Source organism: Chenopodium album, chromosome 10 (assembly GCF_948465745.1).
Source record: "Chenopodium album chromosome 10, dcCheAlbu1.1, whole genome shotgun sequence".
In the NCBI taxonomy this organism is placed as follows: Eukaryota; Viridiplantae; Streptophyta; class Magnoliopsida; order Caryophyllales; family Amaranthaceae; genus Chenopodium; species Chenopodium album.
The window spans coordinates 55003013-55014993 of NC_137843.1; the positions used below are offsets into that span (position 1 = coordinate 55003013).

The window sequence follows — 11981 nt, forward strand, 5'->3', positions numbered from 1 at the left end:
ATTGTACTGAGAAATTAAGAGTTTGGGAAAAAAAAAGGATGAAAGTATGAAAAGTAGATGAGATTGGAAAGCAAAAGTCTATTATAATGGTAGCATATAATAAGAGGATGTCATAATTCACTTTTGGACCAGTTTTTTTGGAGTGAAAGGAGAGCTTCATAAGGAAGAAAGCAGCAACTAATGGCTACTACTCACATTTTAATTTAACCAATTAAGTTTATTGTAAAAAGTAAAAACAATTATCCCTCTATGTGTTGACTTTGAATGAAAGTTATCCAATGAGCATATCCCACCTAGGCACCACCCCTTCTTTAAAAACACTCTTTTCCCCAACTTCTTCACATTGTTTATTAATTAATTATTGAATTATGTATATATAATGGATGATGTAACATCCCTCATAATCAACAAAGATCGATCACATAAGCAAGTGAAACAACCCATTACAATAACAACAAATTTAAGAAAAAATATACTTCGAATAATTTCAATGTATATATTGATGTCATGAATGAATAAATGTGTGTCAATAATATTTCACTTTCAAGTATTCAATCAAGTTTATCGTAATGTTTCCTTTTAGTCTTACTATAACCGTTACAACTAGCTAACAAAGACCAGACTATCACAATTTAATGAAGTTAGTTCATCTAGAAGTCATATATAATATTATAAGGTAAATGATGTCTCTAATACCACTATACCAGTTGTCTCACAATTCTAAACGTACAAGAAGTTATTACTATCATTTAACTTACGGAATTCATTAGAATGAGTAAAGCTTGATTTAATTAGTATATGTTTGCTTTGTACTTGTATACTTTTGTATAAATTAAGTTTTAATAAACCGCAAAAGCATGTACATATATTTAAAAAATTAAAGCACCTATTCTAGGCTTCTAGCTTGTATAATGAAGTTAATTTAGGTTATTGGGTTAAAAAAGGATAATGCTATATGTAGCCCTAAGGGTTATATATAAACATTAAATACATTCTTGATAAAATTAGGAATTCATGACAAAAACACGCATAAATCAGTGTAATTAGTGTTTATATTTTTATAATTTCATAACTTTTTACGATTTTCTAATGTAAATTTAATGCTTATATATATCCCTAAGGGATAACATTTTCCTTTGAAAAAAAATAAATAACCAGACAAAGAAGATTTTCTTTGTATGTTAAATGCACTTATCATTTAAATTACATAGGTATGATGCATGCTTATATATGCCTATTATGCATAAAAGACATAATAGCATGAAATCTAATAATAACAATAATATAATCGAGCTTCTGTTATTTAGAGTACATAAATAGAATAATGACCAGGTCTAAAGAATGTCATTAGTAATTATTAATATCAACTGGGAGAATCAAGGAATGTAATTAGGTGTACTACCATGCTAAACTAAAATGCTTCACGTGAATGCCTTGGACTATTAGGCCATTAGGTGTTAACCTCGATTCATAGGGTCAACGTGTGTAGAAAACCCAATTTCTTAATTTGTCCTTACGCAATTAGGAGAATTTTCACAATAGAATCGATTGTATTTACGAAATATAATTAAGAAATTCGTGACCTGTGTAGTGTGAACAAATATATTTTTGTCTATTTGTTCACACTACACAGGTCACGAAAGACAAGCACATTAATTAATTTTTTTTTTTTTCAAAAGTTAAAGTATAAAATATTCATATCATCATACATAAGATATGGTATGACTTACGTACATAAAAATTCTTGTTAATAGAAGAATATCGACATGTAATTGTTTTACTATTCAACACCTAAAAAATAAACAAATTAAATTAGGCACACCCCTAAACAAACCTCAACATATCAAATTTAAGCTTTAATACGGAGTATAATCATAACACTTTTTTTTTTCGACAAGAACCAAATTAAAAATATTGTTGATAGATAAATGTTTCGTACAAAAGCCTAAGTGCATGCTAGCCTAAAAGGCCAATTAAACTCCTTACTGATCTTCTGGTGTAAAGAAATTATGTAGGACACAATCACTAAAAACTGTAGTGTGTATAATAAAACTTTAAAGGTTACGTTAACTAAAAAATGGCTCATTTACATAAGAATTTTGTGGTAAAATTTTCACTTTTGCACATTCAACGCCTTAATATTCGGCAGAAATTTGGCGGGGATGTCATCCACTACAAAAGGCACCAATGCACCACCACCTCCTTACTACTTTCCTCTAATTATACTTCGGTATATATTTATGCCTTATAAGATAGTATATAATATATATCAACCTCGAAAAAAAAATACAAGTATTAGGACGTCTTCCTTTCAAGTGGAATACCTAAATAACTTGAATATAAGTCTAGAGATCAGTTAGGCTACAATACAATCAGATAATCAACCGAATATTAAGTCATTTTTACACTTCTAGATTAGTTTCACGCTGAATATAATACGTTTATGAGTCTATCAATTATGTACACAAGTATACCTACTTTTGAAATTTGAAACTCCGTAGTTTGTATTACATAGACTTGTTGAACAACTTGGTCAAATAACTCGATTATCAATAAAAGGATTTATTTTGTCATGTCTAAATTGTCAACTACGAGTTATGTACTTTTTAAAGTGGATATTTAGTCTTTAGTCTTTGATGCATGTAACCTAGAGTGGGAAAGTATTAGTACCCTTTCCTGTAATCAAGGCAAACATGAGTATCAATTGTCAAATAAGTTGAATTCCTACTAAAATACACAAATTAATTTAACCAATAATTAGAGCTTGGTTTGGCAAAAAATTGTCCAATGAGTGTACTTCCAATAATTTCTTGCGACATTTGAGTGGACTTGTTCTCTTCATCTTAATTTTAATTCAATTCATTTTAGTTCATTTCACTTCCTAATTTCCTTTTCTTATAAACAATTCACTTTAGTTCAGTTCAGTAAATGAGAACAAGTCTCTTTTCTCCTATTTTTAAAAGCCTTTAAACAATATATCGTTATTGTAAATTCACCTCCCTCATCTTTAATTTTGAATAATATAAACAAAACGGAAAGAAAAAAAAAAAAAAAAGTCGAATAATTTTTTCACTAATTTCAAAATACAATAATCCGTATAAATTAAATCATATACAACACTTTTCAAATGAAAAAATTCCATCAATAAATTAAACAAATGTCATAAAATATGCATGGGTTGAAGACAATTATAATACAGTACATATATACACTAAGGTCCCATATGTCTTCATGAATGGGAAAAAATCAACAAGTTCTCGTTAAAACTAATTGATTGATAGTTTGATACATGGACCAATGGCCATATATATATGAAGAAACTAAATTAAGGATAAAAACATGGCCCAACAAATTAATCAAATGGACCCTAATAACCTAATTTATTTATAACCTAATGTTTTTATATTGCTAATCTATATACTTTAGGTTTTTAATGAGAACAAGAAACAAAAAAGTCTACTTTACTCTTGCATTTAAGATTGTGATTAATGATTTATTGACATTGCATGTGCTTACCTGTCAAATTGATAGTGAGAAGTGAGAATAATTATAGCCATAATGAGAGACTGCTTTGGCTGACCCCATTTTCCTATATATTATAAAGAATTTAAACCTATGGTTATATGAAGGCTATTACATAAGTTTTTTTAATTAGGTTGGATTTGACATTATTAACTAGCTTAATTCATGATTAGCAATAATTATTGTTATCGTTACAATCAATCATGGACTTATATAACATTAATTAAGAATTAAGGATACATTTATAGACTAGATAACATATGTGTTGCAATCATTCATGATCAAGTAACCACTTCCAACTAATTATATTTAAGGTATTCCCTTAAAATAAAGGTATATGTGTATGTGATATAATATATAAATATGCATTTATGTAATATGTGTATATGATAATATAAAAATACGTATATGTGGTTTGTATAATATTGTTGTTATAAATTTTCAAAACTTGTAGGCCTCTCCATATCCACATAGAAAAGATTAGAAGATATAGATTAGGAAAGTAAATTATACTCCGTAGGATGTTGAAGGATTTTGAATAAACTACTAGGACGGAGAGAGAATACAAGTATACATGTGTGACTATGCAATATACTTGATATAATCATAAAATAAAAAAAATATATATATCCTGCGATAAATATGACAAAGTAGTAAGTAATGAAAGTCATGTATGAACACGTCACACATCATCTCAACCACACATGAACATACATTTTGAATGTACAAAATAATTTTTGGTTTGCAATTTTAATGTTTGCACAAATTTCGAAAAAAAAAACCCATAATTAGTTAAAATATACCTTAACACTATAAGTTATGGAATAGTTGTATCAATTCTCGTATAAAAATAGCATACATATGGTACACAAAAAGTAAGATAGAGGATTTTTGAATCTTTAATGACTATAGTTTCAAATTATCACTATATCTTGCATCTTTTTTCTTCAAATGTTTGTCTACTCTCTTTCTTCATTAACTGGCTTGGTTATTCAAAAGGAAGGAAAAATTTTGGACCGCATATAGTTAACTTAAGAAGAATGTTCCATACAAAAAATTTTATCCAACGTCCTCCACAATTACCCAAAGCTATATTCAGTTATTCACAATTATCCTCGACCTTTCAATCTTTCATAACCCTTTTGTAATGAATTCAATTGGCCTCAGTCAACTTCAAATACAATTAGGTTATGCATGCATATATTGTGTGCCATGATAGAAAAACAAGATTAAGAAACTTAAACTTTAGTCAAATTCCGTTAAAGTTTAGGTTGTGCATGTAAATTTTGTGTGCCATTTTCATTAAATCATCAATTCATCATACTGAATTTGTGATGTGCCCTGGCCTAGAGGCTGTGAAGTGGTCCAAAAATTGGATTTATAGTAACGTTTTTTTCTGTTAAGATTTAGTTGGTTAAGATTCACTCGTCACCTCCACTAAGCAAGAGCCGTCAATGCAATGAGAACCAGGATTTTCGCTCCCTCATAGGCTCGTAGCGACAGAAAGAAACAAGAGCCGTCAATGCAATGAGAACCAGAATTTTCGCTCCCTCGTAGCAACAGAAACCAAAGAAGTGAGACAGATGATGGGAAGTGGGTCATTGCAACAAAGAAAAATACAATAATGACAAATTCTTATTAAGCAAATACGTAGTATATAAAATTTATATCCCCTTGTGTACTTCAGCAGTATAGTGTCTTGTTACAATTACTAATGAATGGCCGAAGTATATGTAAGTAAGCTCAAAACATATATCGAGGAATAAACCAATAAGAAATACTCGTAGCCTATAGATGCTTTCTTGTCTATGGGCTAATCAACTAAAACCTAAGTGGTAATACATTCAAAACTAAAATAGAGGGGAAAAAAATTGTAAACCAAAAAACTTAACCAAAAAGGCCGATAACAGGATACAATAAAATAATTTTAAGTTAATTCTACAGGATGTAACTGAACTGATGGCTAAGTATTGGCCTCCAATTCTGGGCGGATGAAACATTTAGGAGCGCATAGAACAGAAACTTTGTGTTAGGAATTGCTTATTCTTCATCCCTGGAGTTTCGACTTGAGAGCAAAAGCTTCTTTTGAACAATAAATACAACTTCATCCCCATCCTGATCTGAATCTGAACTTGCATCGCTTGTTGCAACTGCCTCCCAATGCAAAGCTGACATGTATTTCTTTACATAGTCCACTACGGACTGTTTGTCTCGGAAAATAATAAAACCAGTAGGCCTGAGAATTCGATCCATCTCAAGTAGAAGATCCTCAGGGCTACAGCTTTTCCTCTCGATGTCAGAGATGATGTTCCAGGCATGGAGTAGATCATAAGTCCTAGGATATGTTGAGAAGGCCTCACACCTAACATTAAGGCAAAGAAAAATAAGTGACCACTCCTCCACAAGCTAGCGCTATGTACAGATAAAAAATCGAAATTTGGAGCAATGAAAAATTTACTTTAGAGGTTGTGCCACTGGTAACATAACCTCTAAAGAAGCAATAAATGGTCAAATTGGTCAGAAGAGGAGTAAGGTATAATGATCAAAAATTGTTTTGCAGCCAGGGTAGCCAGAGGAGACAGGTAAAGTCTTTGCAAAGTCCAAGAATATAGGATACCTAGAGGTCAAACAGCAGAAGCATATTCCGAAATCCGAACTCATTTCAAGCAATCTAAAGCAACAAAGATCTCAAATTCACAACATATGGGTAGTGTTTACCACCTCTCTCCCCCAACAACCTAGCAGTAGTCGACAAAAATAGCCTCTGGAAGACTGGAACTAGAGGGCACAAAAGCATTCTTTGTATCCTGAACTCCTGACTCCTGAGTTCAGATAATTAAAGTAATACAAATACTCTATTGCAATGCAGTAAGTGGTCTAATTCCAGCTTACTATGTGATTTGCTAATTTCTATAAGATCATATAATCAGCTCATATCAGCAGAGACTCAAGATAAAAGCTAGGCCAATAAGATAATAAATCATATACAAAAGCAAGGATAACAGCAAATTAGCAAGCGTGCTTACCAGTTGTGAGCTGCCCCAATAAGACCACGATCATATACAACCTTAAGAGTGTTTGGTCCATCTTCTGGAACAACATTCATTACCCATACATCCTTATCCTTCAAAGCAGCAGCAAATGATCCTAAATGTGCCTTCAAATCCATCACATTCCTTATAGTATCAGACTGGATCTTGGGACTTAAAAGGTTCCAGTAATTCTCAACTCTACGACCCCACATATCCTGTATCAGAAAAGAAACATCCCGTTGATGAACAACTGCTATTTAATCTGTTCCAATTACTCTGTTTGACTCTTGATTCAAAATTATGATGCATGGCGAGACAATGTTGTTTGACATACCGTATCTTTTTCAAACATGTCATTTGAATAGCCAAAATCTGCAAGCCGGGGAGGAGGAGAAGTCAATCTAGCAGGCCAGGGCGCCAACTCACCTCCACCAGCCTTGTGATCATCTACAAAAGATCAAACTCAACTTAGCAAAGCAGCAAAGCAAATTCAGAAAATCTATTTCACATAAAAGATACCAGGACAGTATAATAAGATCCCCATTGAAGAAACATAAAAACAGATATCCAGGATAATATTCCAAAAGTAAGAGGGGAATGAACCAATCCAAGCTCAAGCAACTTCTAGCAGATAAGAGGTTCAAAAATAGTCAATACACAAACCAAAGTAAGGAATGATAGTTATGCAGCATTCAGGTCTTCTTTCTTTACTGTTTCAGCATTCTTATAGAAATGGGTGTGGCAGTAAAAATTAACAGGGGTCGAGACGAAAGTAGGAGAAAGCAATTGAAGAAATTACTGCACAAAATTATGATGCCTATTGCTATGTCTTTTCTTGTTCCTTCTATAGTCTGAAAGGTGTTATGAAAATTGAAAAGATTGCTACACTCTAAAATTTAGTGAGCATTTAGTTTGGCTATTTGGAATACAGAGTGGTTGCACCCCAGACCCAACACAGAGTGCTTAAGATATAATGAAGAAACATTTTGCAGTGGCTTTGAGCCTTTGACATTCCAAGCTAAGAACAAGGAATTCAAAAGAATATTATAAGGCAGAGTAAAAAAGAACACAACTTGACTGAACAAATGACCAACGAGACACTTATGGGGTAGACAAAGCTATGGAGAGACAATTTTTAGGAGTCGAGAAGAAATTAAAATTAATTCATTCTCATTCGTCACTTTACCATAAATAAAGGACAATATAGTAGGATATTTTGTGAGCTTTAATATTTTATATTCTAATAAACAAGGGGGTATATGATCCCTATCAATGAGAAATAATATTTTGGAGGATAAAATTCACTTCCTAGATAAAGGAAGGAAAATTATTGAAGTGATGAAGACATCTTCCACAAGGCAGCTTCAGAAGAAAAAAAATGCAGCACCAGAAAAAGCAAGCACATACTTTCACTACTCAAAGGTCAAGGACTCAAGGTATGAAAGATGAGCATGAGAGATACTTACGATCAGAGTATGGTGTGATACATGCTTCCATATTCACACCTAAAACAGCATCTGGGTCAGCATCTGATCGGCAAAGGGGAGGTTGAGTACCAGCGCGCCTCTGCAAGTAGCAGTCATTGTTCAAAGGCTTGACCCAAATGACAGTTTGGTTTTTTTTTGCAGCTATTTTCCAACACATCCGCTTCACAAGAGCACTCATCTCTCTCCATATCCTAAGATCTTCTTCGTCCTGAGCATATGCTTCAGGAGAAGAGTAGGCAAAATAGCCTCCTGGTCTCAGCACCCTATCTAATTCAAGAAGAAGTATACCGTCTCTTTGAAGCCAATCAATTCTACATCTAGAGCAGTGAGCAAGTTCAAACGAACGGCTAGGATATGGTAATCTCTTTGTGCCTAAAACGCCAAGATAAGCAGGAATTCCTCTCTCTAAGGCAAACTGGATTTGGTTCTGGTGAACATCATTTGGTGCCAAGGACATAGTTATGACATCAGATGAGAGAAGATAACCTCCAAAACTTGCAACACCACACCCCACGTCAAGAACAGTCCTCAGCCTGCCTTCATCGTTAATGACATTGTTTGAAAAGTTGAGCATCTGCCAATACAGAACACATTTACATTTAAAACTCAGGAATTCCATTCAGTCATTCGGTAAACAATGTAGGTCTATTCTAGATGTATGAACACGGGTATTAAACCCAGTATTCTGATTCAACCATGAAGTTAACAGATAAGGTGAACTTAGCTGTTGCCAAAACCATGGCTAAAATATTATAAGTCATCCATGAATTAAGCAGCATTCTCCATACATATAATTGAAAAAAGTCACAAACCTTCGCCTATCATAGGCCTTACAGAGATATAGAAGAATATGAAAGACTACATATACATCCACAAACAGTAACCAAGACAGATTATGCTTCAATATTAAGATGAACTTAAAAACACCCTTAACTCCAGATATAAATGCACAAGACCAAAGAAAAATAAGAAATGCTATTCACAAATGAAAGGGCTTACATTTGCCATTGCAGCAATGTACTTTCCAGCACCATAATGAAAGTGAGTGCCTCCACCAGGAAATACAATTTTTTCACCTTTAACAACCATCCAATTTTGATCAGACTTCTCATGAGCAAGGTGAGTGTGAGGTATATTAGCTTTCCACACTTCATCTCTACTTTTAGGCCACTTGATCGGGACCTACATAGTTAGAGTAGCTATATAAATACAGTTTCCAGAAAGAGCTGCAAATATACTACCTGAAAATAAAGATAAAAGCGCAATCCTCACTTTGTACCCATGAGGCGGAGGAATCAAACAATTGAAGCGCCTTTCTGGAGGAGGGCAATGCCTTTCATAGTGTTCCATCAAAGACAAGTCCAACTTCAATCTCAGTTGGTATATCAGATGTCTGTCCAGACATGGAATCAATTCCGAATGCCGATCATCACAGACCTTAAAGATTAGAAGCAAACAAAGTTAAGTAGTGTACAAACTCTAAAGGTTTCTTTTTCAATATGTGTTACTCAGACTTGACCACGGTAGACATCATATGTACACAACTACAATTTTATGAAAACATTGCCCTTTGAAGAATCCAAAGGTTAAGTGTTTAACATCCTATGCAGAGTAAGGCTATCTAGCAAAGGGAACTAAAGTGAAATGAAGAGTCCGAGTAACATAGCTTTAGCATTAAATCATGTAAACTATCTTTTAGATATTGACAGCACATGATAGGGGTAAAGGAAAACTTACAGGGAAGCTTTTAACCATAATACCATCATCTGCATCGTCCAAGGAAAACTTGGAGGAGACATCATCTGCATCTTCATCCCCACCCCAACCTAATTTTCTCAAAGATTTGCTTCCATACTCTAAAGCTGTTGCACCACTACTTTCTGAACCAAAAATAGATCCCTGGTATACATACAGAAAACAAAGGACAACTGCTGCACCCACTAAAGCAGTGACCAAGCGCTTCTTTTGTACTTCATCAGATCTCCCTCTCATCTTACCACCAAGTATTTTTCAGGTAAGATTATTCCACTTTAACTGTTTAAATCAGACGATCATGACCGAATCCTCTATTCTATATTTCCTGTACGCAAAACACAAGCATGATCAGCCTTCAAATATAAACAAGAAAAGTAGAAGAGCAGAAACAAGTTAAGGTGTGTGTTAAGACTCAAGCAACAAAACTTAATAGCAAATATGACAAGAGAAACTGAAGATAAAAGCGGGCATTATTCTCATCATTTAAAAATGTGCTTGAAGCAACTATAGCTTCTCTGCCATTTTAGAGTATGCACTAATGTTTCTAGGGGTTAACGTGATGGATCAGCGAAACTTATGAAGTTTCTCTACTGTTTTGCAGTCATTTACCTACCTTCCTCCCTCCATACACATAAAAGCACTAAAGTACTGAATTCTAGTCGGACAATGCAATATAATCCAATAACGACAGTCACAAAGAAACGCTTCCAATTCATCATTAACACAATACCGATCATACTTCCTAACACACTTGAGGTAATTGACGGATACAAATCGCTTGATCCACACATACTCCAGAAGTACTTATGATTCCTAACTAAACAAATTGGCTACAAAGATGAGCTGCATCAGGTCACCATAGCCACATCATTAGGATCCTATACAAGTTGAAATCTTTTACGGTTTGTTTCGTAAATCACAGCTAGTAATACCATAAACAAGTGTAATTAAGCTCTCCTAAATTTGAGAGTAAAATCCAGGTGTGGGCCTAGCTAACATATCTATATTTCACATGATCCCACAAAAAGATAACATACCAAATAAGAATACCATCACTATTCACAGAAAGAGCATGACTTTCCTATTATAGTAACCTTCCCTATTGACAGAATCTCACATTCCTTAGCATTGTTATGCATTTCCTCACCATTATTTCACCTCAAAATCGAATAAATAACATTAAAATAACACATTATTGAAAACATTTATACTACGCAGCAATTATCATGAGATCTAATCATTCAATAACAACATCTCAATATCAATTAATTAATTAATCACATAAATTAATCAATAAACTAATCAATCAACCTCGTAATTCCAGATCTAGCACAAATAGACAACACTTTCAAATCAAACCGACACTCAAAAATCGTAAAGCCGGCAATAAATCAATCAAAATGAGATCTTACAATCTTCAGCAATGACAAACAAAATCAATCGTAAAGCAACGAAAATATTAAAGAGAAATGAGTTACCGGTGGATCTGAAATTGAAAAAAGTGAAAAATCGATCGAAGAATGGAGATTGGGGGATGAAAAATAGGGGATTAGAACCCTAGATTTGATTGAAGAAATAGGCAAACAGAAAAGAAAAGAGGAGAGAGAAAGAAGAAGGAAATGTGTATGGAAGTGTGTGACAGAGAGTGTGAGAGTGAGAGAATAAGGATCTAAAAATGGAAATTTTAATATTTATTTTAATTTGATTTTATTAATGTTTTATTTAATTAATAATTGTAAAGTATGGAATTTAGATCTCAATTCAGATAGGGGAGTGTTAACCGGATATTACGTCAAGGTCGTTAAATAATTATATACGAGTAAAATAAATTAATAATTATGTAAAATTAAATAAATAATTTTGTTCATTTATTATATAGCTTATTATCACCGTCAAAGGGTATCAATCGTATCATATTTCTGACTTGCTGTTTACTTAGTGTCAACCATTTAATTGTTGCACTTCAAGTTGGTGAATAACTACAAATTTTGAGAATTTGAGATTGTTGTATTACTTATATAGGAGTGTGATATTTTGATGGTACTTTATGACAAGGAGTTTTTAATTGCGGATTTTCCTTTTTCAATAGCTTATACGAAGTACGTGAGTTAAAACTAATTGTCTTGATGTATGGATTCAAAAATAAAATGAGAGTGCGTACATGTTTTACGTGTGTTGACTAGTG

At 33.1% G+C, this 11981-nt stretch overlaps 1 protein-coding gene across 1 annotated transcript; it reads right to left on the minus strand.

The window, feature by feature from the left end:
- Window positions 1-5154: 5154 nt before the first annotated feature.
- Window positions 5155-11457, minus strand: LOC145562566 (putative methyltransferase PMT3). Its single transcript, XM_081622882.1, has 8 exons — window positions 11275-11457; window positions 9779-10121; window positions 9314-9478; window positions 9041-9223; window positions 8021-8615; window positions 6889-7001; window positions 6549-6769; window positions 5155-5884 (listed from the first exon to the last, which is right to left on the minus strand). The coding sequence occupies exons 2-8, from the start codon at window positions 10031-10033 to the stop codon at window positions 5563-5565; spliced, it is 1854 nt and encodes a 617-aa protein (XP_081479008.1). The 5' UTR covers window positions 10034-10121; window positions 11275-11457; the 3' UTR covers window positions 5155-5562.
- Between the last annotated feature and the right edge of the window lie 524 nt (window positions 11458-11981).